The sequence below is a fragment of the Cetorhinus maximus genome, unplaced genomic scaffold, assembly GCF_964194155.1.
Source record: "Cetorhinus maximus unplaced genomic scaffold, sCetMax3.hap1.1 HAP1_SCAFFOLD_1393, whole genome shotgun sequence".
Classification (NCBI taxonomy): Eukaryota; Metazoa; Chordata; class Chondrichthyes; order Lamniformes; family Cetorhinidae; genus Cetorhinus; species Cetorhinus maximus.
Window position 1 is genome coordinate 15,001 of NW_027597334.1, and position 12,992 is coordinate 27,992.

The following is a 12,992-nucleotide window of genomic DNA, read 5'->3' on the forward strand; positions in this document are numbered from 1 at the left end:
CCCTGTCTCTCCCTGTCTCTCCCTGTCTCTCCCTGTCTCTCCCTATCTCTCTCTGTCTCTCCCTGTCTTTCTCTGTTTCTCCCTGTCTCTCTCTGTCCCTTCTGTCTCTCTCTGTCTCTCTCTGTCTGTCTCTGTCTCTCTCCCTGTCTCTCCCTGTCTCTCCCTGTCTCTCTCTGTCTGTCTCTGTCTCTCTCCCTGTCTCTCCCTGTCTCTCCCTGTCTCTCCCTGTCTCTTCCTGTCTCTTCCTGTCTCTCCCTGTCACTCCCTGTCTCTCCCTGTCTCTCCCTGTCTCTCCCTGTCTCTCCCTGTCTCTCCCTGTCTCTCCCTGTCTCTCCCTGTCTCTCTCTGTCTCTCTCTGTCTCTCCCTCTCTCTCCCTGTCTCTCTCTGTCTCTCCCTGTCTCTCCCTCTCTCTCCCTGTCTCTCCTTGTCTCTCCCTGTCTCTTCCTGCCTCTCCTTGTCACTCTCTGTCTCTCCCTGTCTCTCTCTGTCTCTCCCTGTCTCTCTCTGTCTCTCCCTGTCTCTCTCATGTCTTCCTGTCTCTCTCTGTCTCTGCCTGTCTCTCTCTGTCTCTCCCTGTCTCTCCCTGTCTCTCCCTGTCTCTCCCTGTCTCTCTCTGTGTCTCTCCCTGTCTCTCTCATGTCTTCCTGTCTCTCTCTGTCTCTCCCTGTCTCTCCCTGTCTCTCCCTGTCTCTCCCTGTCTCTCCCTGTCTCTCCCTGTGTCTCTCTCTCTCTGTCTCTCCCTGTCTCTCCCTGTCTCTCCCTGACTCTCTCTGTCTCTCTCTCTCTCTCCCTGTCTCTCCCTGTCTCTCCCTGTCTTTCCCTGTCTCTCTCTGTCTCTCTCTGTCTCTCTCTGTCTCTCTCTGTCTCTCTCTGTCTCTCCCTGTCTCTCCCTCTCTCTCTCTCTCTCCCTGTCTCTCCCTGTCTCTCCCTGTCTCTCTCTGCCTCTCTCTGTCTGTCCCTGTCTCTCCCTGTCTCTCCCTGTCTCTCCCTGTCTCTCCCTGTCTCTCCCTGTCTCTCTCTGTCTCTCCGTGTCTCCCTCTGTCTCTCTCTCTCTCCCTGTCTTTCTCCCTCTCTCTCTCTGTGTCTCTCCCTCTCCCTCCCCATCCCCCTCACTCCCTCTTTCTCTTTCGCCCCGTCTCTCTCTCTCTCTCTCGCCCCGTCTCTCTCTTTTTCTCTCTATCTCTCTCTCTCTGCCTCTCTCTCAGTGAGCACAGGGGGTGTTGGGGAATGGTACTCGCTGTGAGTTCAGACACATGCAGCAGAGTTTTGAATGACCTTAAGTTTACAGAGTGTAGACTGTGGGAGAGCAGTGCGGAATGTGTTGGAATGGTTGCGAAGTAATGAAGATAAGCATGCTTACAACCTTTAAACTACTTTACTTGTCTTCCTTTTTCACAGTACTTCAGTCTGGAGCTCAATCAGTTTGGCCCGTATAGAATAAACTACACCAGAAATGGCAGGTAAGAGAACTGACTGTAACTCTGCATGTATAATCAAGAGAGAGAGAGACAGCGAGAGAGAGAGACAGACAGCGAGAGAGAGAGAGAGAGACAGCGAGAGAGAGAGAGAGACAGCGAGAGAGAGAGAGAGAGACAGCGAGAGAGAGAGACAGCGAGAGAGAGAGACAGCGAGAGAGAGACAGAGACAGCGAGAGAGAGAGAGAGAGAGAGAGAGCGAGAGAGACAGCGAGAGAGAGAGACAGCGAGAGAGAGAGAGAGACAGCGAGAGAGAGAGAGAGACAGCGAGAGAGAGAGAGAGACAGCGAGAGAGAGAGAGAGACAGCGAGAGAGAGAGAGAGACAGCGAGAGAGAGAGAGAGAGACAGCGAGAGAGAGAGAGAGACAGCGAGAGAGAGAGAGAGACAGCGAGAGAGAGAGACAGCGAGAGAGAGACAGCGAGAGAGAGAGACAGCGAGAGAGAGAGACAGCGAGAGAGAGAGACAGCGAAAGAGAGAGAGACAGCGAGAGAGAGAGAGACAGCGAGAGAGAGAGAGACAGTGAGAGAGAGAGACAGTGAGAGAGAGAGACAGCGAGAGAGAGAGAGACAGCGAGAGAGAGAGAGACAGCGAGAGAGAGAGAGACAGCGAGAGAGAGAGAGACAGCGAGAGAGAGAGACAGCGAGAGAGAGAGAGAGAGACAGCGAGAGAGAGAGACAGCGAGGAGAGACAGCGAGAGAGAGACAGCGAGAGAGAGAGACAGCGAGAGAGAGAGACAGCGAGAGAGAGAGACAGCGAGAGAGAGAGACAGCGAGAGAGAGAGACAGCGAGAGAGAGAGACAGCGAGAGAGAGAGACAGCGAGAGAGAGAGACAGCGAGAGAGAGAGACAGCGAGAGAGAGACAGCGAGAGAGAGACAGCGAGAGAGAGAGAGAGACAGCGAGAGAGAGAGAGACAGCGACAGAGAGAGAGACAGAGAGAGAGAAAGACAGACAGATACAGAGAGAGAGAAAGACAGATACAGAGGGAGATAGAGAGAGAGACAGCGACAGAGAGACAGCGACAGAGAGAGAGACAGAGAGAGAGAAAGACAGACAGATACAGAGAGAGAGAAAGACAGATACAGAGAGAGATAGAGAGAGAGACAGCGACAGAGAGAGAGACAGAGAGAGAGAAAGACAGACAGATACAGAGAGAGAGAAAGACAGATACAGAGAGAGATAGAGAGAGAGACAGCGACAGAGAGAGAGTCAGCGACAGAGAGAGAGACAGACGGAGAGAGAGACAGACGGAGAGAGAGACAGACGGAGAGAGAGACAGAGAGAGAGACAGACAGATACAGAGAGAGAGAAAGACAGATACAGAGAGTGAGATAGAGAGAGAGACAGAGACAGAGAGTGAGATAGAGACAGAGAGTGAGATAGAGACAGAGAGTGAGATAGAGAGAGAGAGTGAGATAGAGAGAGAGAGTGAGATAGAGAGAGAGAGTGAGATAGAGAGAGAGAGAGAGACAGCGACAGAGAGAGAGACCGACAGAGAGAGAGACAGACAGAGAGAGGGTGACAGAGAGAGAGAGAGACAGATACAGAGAGTGAGATAGAGAGTGAGAGAGAGACAGAGAGAGAGACAGACAGACAGAGGGAGACAGAGAGAGAGAAAGACAGATACAGAGAGAGAGAGAGAGAGACAGCGTGAGAGAGAGAGAGACAGATACAGAGAGTGAGATAGAGAGAGAGAGAGAGAGACAGAGAGTGAGATAGAGAGAGAGAGAGAGACTGGAAGGTTGGTCAAAGAGCAGGAAGTAGATTTTGAACTGATGTAGAGGAGGCTGGTGCTGGTACAGTGTCTCCGCTGGATTATAACTGGCATTCCAGAGATTTTAGACAGAGAACGGGACATTACTTCCCAGGGTTTGGGATAATAAATTCCCACTGCTCTTCTTCCTCTGGGAGCAGTGAAGACCAACCACAACCCCCCCTTCCCCACACCCCCCCACTTTCCCCCCCATTCCCCCCCTTCACCCCCATTCCCCCCACCTTCCCCCCCTTCCCCCCACCCCCTTCCCCCCCATTCCCCCCTTTCCCCCCATTCCCCCCTTCCCCCCCATTCCCCCATTCCCCCCACCTTCCCCCCATTCCCCCCACCCCCTTCCCCCTCATTCCCCCCACCCCCTTCCCCCCCATTCCCCCATTCCCCCCACCTTCCCCCCCATTCCCCCCATTCCCCCCACCTTCCCCCCCATTCCCCCCACCCCCCTCACTGACCCCAAGTATCAGGCAGGTGAGGGAAGGAGACAGGGTGGGTTCACATCCCACCTACCGGGAATGTGGGGTTGGGGTTACAGTCAGATCAGCCACGGCCGTATAGAATCTTATCCTGGGCTTTATTAACAGGGGCATTGAGTACAAGAGCAGGGAGGTGATGTTGAACTTGTATAAGACACTAGTTGAGCCTCAGCTGGAGTATTGTGTCCAGTTCTGGGAGCCACACTTTAGGAAGGATGTGAGGGCATTGGAGAGAGTGTGGAAAAGATTCACGGGAATGGGTCCAGGGATGAGGAATTTCAGTTATGAGGATAGATTGGAGAAGTTGGGACTGTTTTCCTTGGAGAAGAGAAGGTTGAGAGGAGATTTAATAGAGGTTTTCAAAATCATGAGGGGTCTGGACAGGGTAGATAGAGAGAAACTGTTCCCATTGGTGGAAGGATCGAGAACCAGAGGGCAAAGATTTAATATGATTGGCTAAAGAAGCAATGGAGACGTGAGGAGAAACTTTCACACAGCGAGTGGTTAGGATCTGGAATGCACTGTCTGAGAGTGTGGTGGAGACAGGGTCAATCGAGTGGTTAGGATCTGGAATGCACTGTCTGAGAGTGTGGTGGAGACCGGGTCAATTGAGTGGTTAGGGTCTGGAATGCACTGTCTGAGAGTGTGGTGGAGACAGGGTCAATCGAGTGGTTAGGATCTGGAATGCACTGTCTGAGAGTGTGGTGGAGACCGGGTCAATTGAGTGGTTAGGGTCTGGAATGCACTGTCTGAGAGTGTGGTGGAGACAGGGTCAATCGAGTGGTTAGGATCTGGAATGCACTGTCTGAGAGTGTGGTGGAGACAGGGTCAATCGAGTGGTTAGGATCTGGAATGCACTGTCTGAGAGTGTGGTGGAGACAGGGTCATTCGGGGCTCTAGAGGGAATTGGACTGTTATCTGAAAAGGGAGAATGTGCAGGGTTACGGGGAGAGGGTGGGGGACTGGGACTGGGTGAGTTGCTCTTGCCGAGGGCCAGCACAGACGACAGGCTGAATGGCCTCCTCCTGCGCTGTAACTATTGTATGATTCAGTGCTGTGGCCTGTGCGATTGTGTGCTCATATCTCACTCTGGCTCTCCCGTCAAGAGACTTCCTTCCGGGTGTTGAGCTATGAAGGTAGAGGCTGCGCTGTTCTGTACCGGGGGGGGAGAGTCAGCAGCGATGGGACTCGTCGTGGGTCTGATCTGCTCACTGAGCTGAGATCGAGGGGGGGTGCTGGACAATCGCTGTCTCGGGGTCATCGGTTTCCACGGGGCGAGGGCTGTGCTGAAATTTTTGTTCTCTCCCCCTGACAGGCACTTGCTGCTGGCTGGCCGGAGGGGACACCTGGCAGCCCTGGACTGGCACAGTAAACAGCTCCTGTGTGAAACCAACGTCATGGAACGCATCAACGATATTCGGTAGCTGAACATTCACCCCTCCTCTCCGTCCAGGAACTAGAGAGAGTCGACAAGAGAAAGTTTTAAATCTGATTAATACCCAGACTTGCCCTTAACCGTATTTAATGTCCCTGGTAATTTTACACTGGCTGGATCGCCCTGAGTTCACAGTGACCTTGCATTTATGAAAAAGCTTGTTAAAATACTCTTTAATCAGTGTAACCAGCAACTCAGCTTCCCATGTGGGTCAGAGTCCCCGTATGAGCTGGGGGTGCGTAGGGTAATGTCACTGGACAGGTCATCCAGAGGCCCAGGTCCTGGGGACATGGGTTCAACCCCCACCTGGTGGAATTTAAATTCAATTAATAAACCTGGAATATAAAGCGAGTCTCAGTCATGGTGACCATGAAACTATCATCGATTGTCATAGAAACCCACCTGGGTCACTAATGTCACTTTAGGGAGGGAAATCTGTCCTCCTTACCCGGTTTGGCCTACATGTGACTCCAGACCCACAGCAATGGGGTTGACTCATAACTGCCCCCTGCAATGGTCTAGCAAGGCACTCAATTCAAGGGCAATTAGGGATGGGTAACAAATGCTGACCCTGCCAGCGATGCCCACATCCCATGGCAGAGTAGAGCAGGAAGCTGACTGAGCATTCTGACCTGGCCTGTCAGCTCACACTGGTACCTCTCCTGAACACTGCAGAGTGTATCTCGGTGAGAGCTGGCTGTTTAACAGCCTGGTTCCCTCATGGTGTGCAGCTCTCCCCTCTGCGTAGGCCGCCCGGTGTGCTGACGTGGAGATAACCCTGGCTTGGCTGTGATCGTGTTGAGGGAGCACTTTGCATCTCTGGGATAGACGATAAGTCCAGGATCCAACTGCTCTCTCAAGTAGTGATCATCGAGGCTTGAAGCTCGGGAGGAGGCCATTCAGCCCATTGAGCCTGTGCTGGCCTTTGGTAAGAGCAGTCCTGCCCCTGTAAGCTCCTCATCCACAAGTCCCTATTGTCCAAATTCCTTTTAAAACAACGAGCGCAATCAGGCTGAGTATTGCGGTTCCCAGCAACTCGGAGTGAAAACAATTCCCCTTGTCTCCGCTCCAGATCGTTTGCCAATGATTTTGAATCAGTCACTTCTCATTATTGATGCACTCGATGCCGGGTCAAAGACCCCTTGGTTCAATCTGAGGACGAGCAGGACCTTCTTCACCTCTGAGGAGGAGCAGGACCTTCTTCCCCTCTGAGGACGAGCCGAGGCTTCTTCACCTCTGAGGAGGAGCAGGACCTTCTTCCCCTCTGAGGAGGAGCAGGACCTTCTTCCCCTCTGAGGACGAGCCGAGGCTTCTTCACCTCTGAGGAGGAGCCGAGGCTTCTTCCTCTCTGAGGACGAGCCGAGGCTTCTTCACCTCTGAGGAGGAGCCGAGGCTTCTTCCTCTCTGAGGACGAGCCGAGGCTTCTTCACCTCTGAGGAGGAGCCGAGGCTTCTTCCTCTCTGAGGAGGAGCAGGACCTTCTTCCTCTCTGAGGAGGAGCAGGACCTTCTTCCTCTCTGAGGAGGAGCCGAGGCTTCTTCCTCTCTGAGGAGGAGCAGGACCTTCTTCACCTCTGAGGAGGAGCCGAGGCTTCTTCCTCTCTGAGGAGGAGCAGGACCTTCTTCACCTCTGAGGACGAGCCGAGGCTTCTTCACCTCTGAGGAGGAGCAGGACCTTCTTCACCTCTGAGGAGGAGCAGGACCTTCTTCACCTCTGAGGAGGAGCAGGACCTTCTTCACCTCTGAGGAGGAGCAGGACCTTCTTCACCTCTGAGGAGGAGCAGGACCTTCTTCACCTCTGAGGAGGAGCAGGACCTTCTTCCCCTCTGAGGAGGAGCAGGACCTTCTTCCCCTCTGAGGACGAGCCGAGGCTTCTTCACCTCTGAGGAGGAGCAGGACCTTCTTCACCTCTGAGGAGGAGCAGGACCTTCTTCACCTCTGAGGACGAGCAGGACCTTCTTCACCTCTGAGGAGGAGCAGGACCTTCTTCACCTCTGAGGAGGAGCAGGACCTTCTTCACCTCTGAGGAGGAGCAGGACCTTCTTCACCTCTGAGGACGAGCCGAGGCTTCTTCACCTCTGAGGAGGAGCAGGACCTTCTTCACCTCTGAGGAGGAGCAGGACCTTCTTCACCTCTGAGGAGGAGCAGGACCTTCTTCACCTCTGAGGACGAGCAGGACCTTCTTCACCTCTGAGGACGAGCAGGACCTTCTTCACCTCTGAGGGCGAGCAGGACCTTCTTCACCTCTGAGGACGAGCAGGACCTTCTTCCTCTCTGAGGAGGAGCAGGACCTTCTTCACCTCTGAGGAGGAGCAGGACCTTCTTCACCTGGTGTCCTGGGCCAATGCTTATTCTTCACAGATTGCATGGAAACAGTGATTGTCATCACACCTGCAGTTTTGTGGGAGCTTGCTGTGCACAGATTGGCTGTTGCGTCATACCTGTTGGCCCAGGTTTCACTGTCTCTTTGTGTTCAGTGTGAGTCTCAGTGTAGCGAGCTTCTCTCTGTGTGTTTTGTAGGTGGCTGCACACGGAGACCATGTTTGCTGTGGCACAGAAGAGGTGGCTCTATATATACGACAACCAGGGGATTGAGCTGCACTGTGTGAAGAGGTTCAACGATGTTCTCCGGATGGAATTTCTGCCCTATCACTTCCTCCTGGCTACCTGCGTGAGTGACCTCAGCGTAGTATTCTTTCCAAAGGTCGGGGGTATGGGACTCGGACTGTCTCCTGGTGTTGGTCAGATGGGGGTGGGGGAGGGAAGAGCAGGTGCTCCTGGGCTGGCTGTATGGTGGAGTAAAGCTCCCTTCTCTCCGTCCCATCAGCTTGGCTTAACCACGGCCTCACACGCATGAAAGGACACAGATACAGAGCGTTTCCTTTTGCCTCTTGTTTCACTGTGCTGAGGTGAACTGCCAGCCATTGAGGTGGTTGTTGGATAAGTGATTTCAACAGACGGTATTCCAAAAGAAAACGTTTGTCCCTCATTCCCCAGAACTGAGTGGATCCTCGCTGTGCTAGCGAGGTAGACAGCGACACACCATCTTTCGTTTCCAACTGTACATTTCGAATTTGGGTGCACTCATCCCATCAACCATGATTCTCCCAGGGCTGGGTGCCTTCAGTCACGGGGAGACACTCTGACTAGGGTGTGAGGGCATTGGAGAGAGTGTGGAAAAGATTCACGGGAATGGTTCCAGGGATGAGGAACTTCAGTTACGAGGATAGATTGGAGAAGTTGGGACTGTTTTCCTTGGAGAAGAGAAGGTTGAGAGGAGATTTGATAGAGGTTTTCAAAATCATCAGGGGTCTGGACAGGGTAGATAGAGAGAAACTGTTCCCATTGGTGGAAGGATCGAGAACCAGAGGACAAAGATTTAAGGTGATTGGCTAAAGAAGCAATGGAGACGTGAGGAGAAACTTTCACACAGCGAGTGGTTAGGATCTGGAATGCACTGTCTGAGAGTGTGGTGGAGACAGGGTCAATCGAGTGGTTAGGATCTGGAATGCACTGTCTGAGAGTGTGGTGGAGACAGGGTCAATCGAGTGGTTAGGGTCTGGAATGCACTGTCTGAGAGTGTGGTGGAGACAGGGTCAATCGAGTGGTTAGGGTCTGGAATGCACTGTCTGAGAGTGTGGTGGAGACAGGGTCAATCGAGTGGTTAGGGTCTGGAATGCACTGCCTGAGAGTGTGGTGGAGACAGGGTCAATCGAGTGGTTAGGGTCTGGAATGCACTGTCTGAGAGTGTGGTGGAGACAGGGTCAATCGAGTGGTTAGGATCTGGAATGCACTGTCTGAGAGTGTGGTGGGGACAGGGTCAATCGAGTGGTTAGGATCTGGAATGCACTGTCTGAGAGTGTGGTGGAGACAGGGTCAATCGAGTGGTTAGGATCTGGAATGCACTGTCTGAGAGTGTGGTGGAGACAGGGTCAATCGAGTGGTTAGGATCTGGAATGCACTGTCTGAGAGTATGGTGGAGACAGGGTCAATCGAGTGGTTAGGATCTGGAATGCACTGTGTGAGAGTGTGGTGGAGACAGGGTCAATCGAGTGGTTAGGGTCTGGAATGCACTGCGTGAGAGTGTGGTGGAGACAGGGTCAATCGAGTGGTTAGGATCTGGAATGCACTGTCTGAGAGTGTGGTGGAGACAGGGTCAATCGAGTGGTTAGGATCTGGAATGCACTGTCTGAGAGTGTGGTGGAGACAGGGTCAGTCGAGTGGTTAGGGTCTGGAATGCACTGTCTGAGAGTGTGGTGGAGACAGGGTCAATCGAGTGGTTAGGGTCTGGAATGCACTGTGTGAGAGTGTGGTGGAGACAGGGTCAATCGAGTGGTTAGGGTCTGGAATGCACTGCCTGAGAGTGTGGTGGAGACAGGGTCAATCGAGTGGTTAGGATCTGGAATGCACTGTCTGAGAGTGTGGTGGAGACAGGGTCAATCGAGTGGTTAGGGTCTGGAATGCACTGTCTGAGAGTGTGGGGGAGACAGGGTCAATCGAGTGGTTAGGATGTGGAATGCACTATCTGAGAGTGTGGGGGAGACAGGGTCAATCGAGTGGTTAGGGTCTGGAATGCACTGTCTGAGAGTGTGGTGGAGACAGGGTCAATCGAGTGGTTAGGGTCTGGAATGCACTGTTTGAGAGTGTGGTGGAGACAGGGTCAATCGAGTGGTTAGGGTCTGGAATGCACTGTCTGAGAGTGTGGTGGAGACAGGGTCAATCGAGTGGTTAGGGTCTGGAATGCACTGTCTGAGAGTGAGATGGAGACAGGGTCAATCGAGTGGTTAGGATCTGGAATGCACTGTGTGAGAGTGTGGGGGAGACAGAGTCAATCGAGTGGTTAGGGTCTGGAATGCACTGTCTGAGAGTATGGGGGAGATAGGGTCAATGGAGTGGTTAGGATCTGGGATGCACTGTCTGAGAGTGTGGTGGAGACAGGGTCAATCGAGTGGTTAGGGTCTGGAATGCACTGTCTGAGAGTGTGGTGGAGACAGGGTCAATCGAGTGGTTAGGATCTGGAATGCACTGTGTGAGTGTGGTGGGGACAGGGTCAATCGAGTGGTTAGGATCTGGAATGCACTGTCTGAGAGTGTGGTGGAGACAGGGTCAATCGAGTGGTTAGGATCTGGAATGCACTGTCTGAGAGTGTGGTGGAGACAGGGTCAGTCGAGTGGTTAGGGTCTGGAATGCACTGTCTGAGAGTGTGGGGGAGACAGGGTCAATCGAGTGGTTAGGATGTGGAATGCACTGTCTGATAGTGTTGGGGAGACAGGGTCAATCGAGTGGTTAGGATCAGGAATGCACTGTCTGAGAGTGTGGTGGGGACAGGGTCAATCGAGTGGTTAGGATCTGGAATGCACTGTCTGAGAGTGTGGTGGAGACAGGGTCAATCGAGTGGTTAGGATCTGGAATGCACTGTCTGAGAGTGTGGTGGAGACAGGGTCAGTCGAGTGGTTAGGGTCTGGAATGCACTGTCTGAGAGTGTGGTGCAGACAGGGTCAATCGAGTGGTTAGGATGTGGAATGCACTGTCTGATAGTGTTGGGGAGACAGGGTCAATCGAGTGGTTAGGATCAGGAATGCACTGTCTGAGAGTGTGGTGGGGACAGGGTCAATCGAGTGGTTAGGATCTGGAATGCACTGTCTGAGAGTGTGGTGGAGACAGGGTCAATCGAGTGGTTAGGATCTGGAATGCACTGTCTGAGAGTGTGGTGGAGACAGGGTCAGTCGAGTGGTTAGGGTCTGGAATGCACTGTGTGAGAGTGTGGTGGAGACAGGGTCAATCGAGTGGTTAGGGTCTGGAATGCACTGTCTGAGAGTGTGGTGCAGACAGGGTCAATCGAGTGGTTAGGGTCTGGAATGCACTGCCTGAGAGTGTGGTGGAGACAGGGTCAATCGAGTGGTTAGGATCTGGAATGCACTGTCTGAGAGTGTGGTGGAGACAGAGTCAATCGAGTGGTTAGGATCTGGAATGCACTGTCTGAGAGTGTGGTGGAGACAGGGTCAATTGAGTGGTTAGGGTCTGGAATGCACTGTCTGAGAGTGTGGGGGAGACAGGGTCAATCGAGTGGTTAGGATGTGGAATGCACTGTCTGATAGTGTTGGGGAGACAGGGTCAATCGAGTGGTTAGGATCAGGAATGCACTGTCTGAGAGTGTGGTGGAGACAGGGTCAATCGAGTGGTTAGGATCTGGAATGCACTGTCTGAGAGTGTGGTGGAGACAGGGTCAATCGAGTGGTTAGGATCTGGAATGCACTGTCTGAGAGTGTGGTGGAGACAGGGTCAATTGAGTGGTTAGGGTCTGGAATGCACTGTGTGAGAGTGTGGGGGAGACAGGGTCAATCGAGTGGTTAGGATGTGGAATGCACTGTCTGATAGTGTTGGGGAGACAGGGTCAATCGAGTGGTTAGGATCAGGAATGCACTGTCTGAGAGTGTGGTGGAGACAGGGTCAATCGAGTGGTTAGGATCTGGAATGCACTGTGTGAGAGTGTGGGGGAGACAGGGTCAATCGAGTAGTTAGGATCTGGAATGCACTGTGTGAGAGTGTGGTGGAGACAGGGTCAATCGAGTGGTTAGGATCTGGAATGCACTGTCTGAGAGTGTGGTGGAGACAGAGTCAATCGAGTGGTTAGGATCTGGAATGCACTGTCTGAGAGTGTGGTGGTGACAGGGTCAATCGAGTGGTTAGGGTCTGGAATGCACTGTCTGAGAGTGTGGTGGAGACAGGGTCAATCGAGTGGTTACGGGCTGGAATGCACTGTCTGAGAGTGTGGGGGAGACAGGGTCAATCGAGTGGTTAGGATCTGGAATGCACTGTCTGAGAGTGTGGTGGAGACAGGGTCAATCGAGTGGTTAGGGTCTGGAATGCACTGCCTGAGAGTGTGGGGGAGACAGGGTCAATGGAGTGGTTAGGATCTGGAATGCACTGTCTGAGAGTGTGGTGGAGACAGGGTCAATCGAGTGGTTAGGGTCTGGAATGCACTGCCTGAGAGTGTGGGGGAGACAGGGTCAATGGAGTGGTTAGGATCTGGGATGCACTGTCTGAGAGTGTGGTGGAGACAGGGTCAATCGAGTGGTTAGGATTTGGCATGCACTGTCTGAGAGTGTGGTGGAGACAGGGTCAATCGAGTGGTTAGGATCTGGAATGCACTGTCTGAGAGTGTGGTGGAGACAGGGTCAATCGAGTGGTTAGGATCTGGAATGCACTGTCTGAGAGTGTGGTGGTGACAGGGTCAATCGAGTGGTTAGGATCTGGAATGCGCTGTCTGAGAGTGTGGTGGAGACAGGGTCAATCGAGTGGTTAGGGTCTGGAATGCACTGTCTGAGAGTGTGGTGGTGACAGGGTCAATCGAGCGGTTAGGGTCTGGAATGCACTGTTTGAGAGTGTGGTGGAGACAGGGTCAATCGAGTGGTTAGGATCTGGAATGCACTGTCTGAGAGTGTGGTGGAGACAGGGTCAATCGAGTGGTTAGGATCTGGAATGCACTGCCTGAGAGTGTGGTGGAGACAGGGTCAATCGAGTGGTTAGGGTCTGGAATGCACTGTCTGAGAGTGTGGTGGAGACAGGGTCAATCGAGTGGTTAGGGTCTGGAATGCACTGTCTGAGAGTGAGATGGAGACAGGGTCAATCGAGTGGTTAGGATCTGGAATGCACTGTGTGAGAGTGTGGGGGAGACAGAGTCAATCGAGTGGTTAGGGTCTGGAATGCACTGTCTGAGAGTGTGGGGGAGAAAGGGTCAATGGAGTGGTTAGGATCTGGGATGCACTGTCTGAGAGTGTGGTGGAGACAGGGTCAATCGAGTGGTTAGGATTTGGAATGCACTGTCTGAGAGTGTGGT

At 53.1% G+C, this 12,992-nt stretch overlaps 1 protein-coding gene across 1 annotated transcript in view; it reads left to right on the forward strand.

Annotated features, from left to right (window-relative positions):
* Positions 1–1,399: 1,399 nt before the first annotated feature.
* wdr46 (WD repeat domain 46) overlaps positions 1,400–12,992 on the forward strand; it is a gene marked incomplete at its 5' end in the record, with an annotated part of 39,197 nt that continues 27,604 nt past the window's right edge. The window contains 3 exons of the mRNA XM_078536656.1: positions 1,400–1,461; positions 5,035–5,139; positions 7,673–7,823. Of these exons, the coding sequence (XP_078392782.1) occupies positions 1,400–1,461; positions 5,035–5,139; positions 7,673–7,823 (318 nt within the window). The remainder of the gene's footprint in view (positions 1,462–5,034; positions 5,140–7,672; positions 7,824–12,992) is intronic.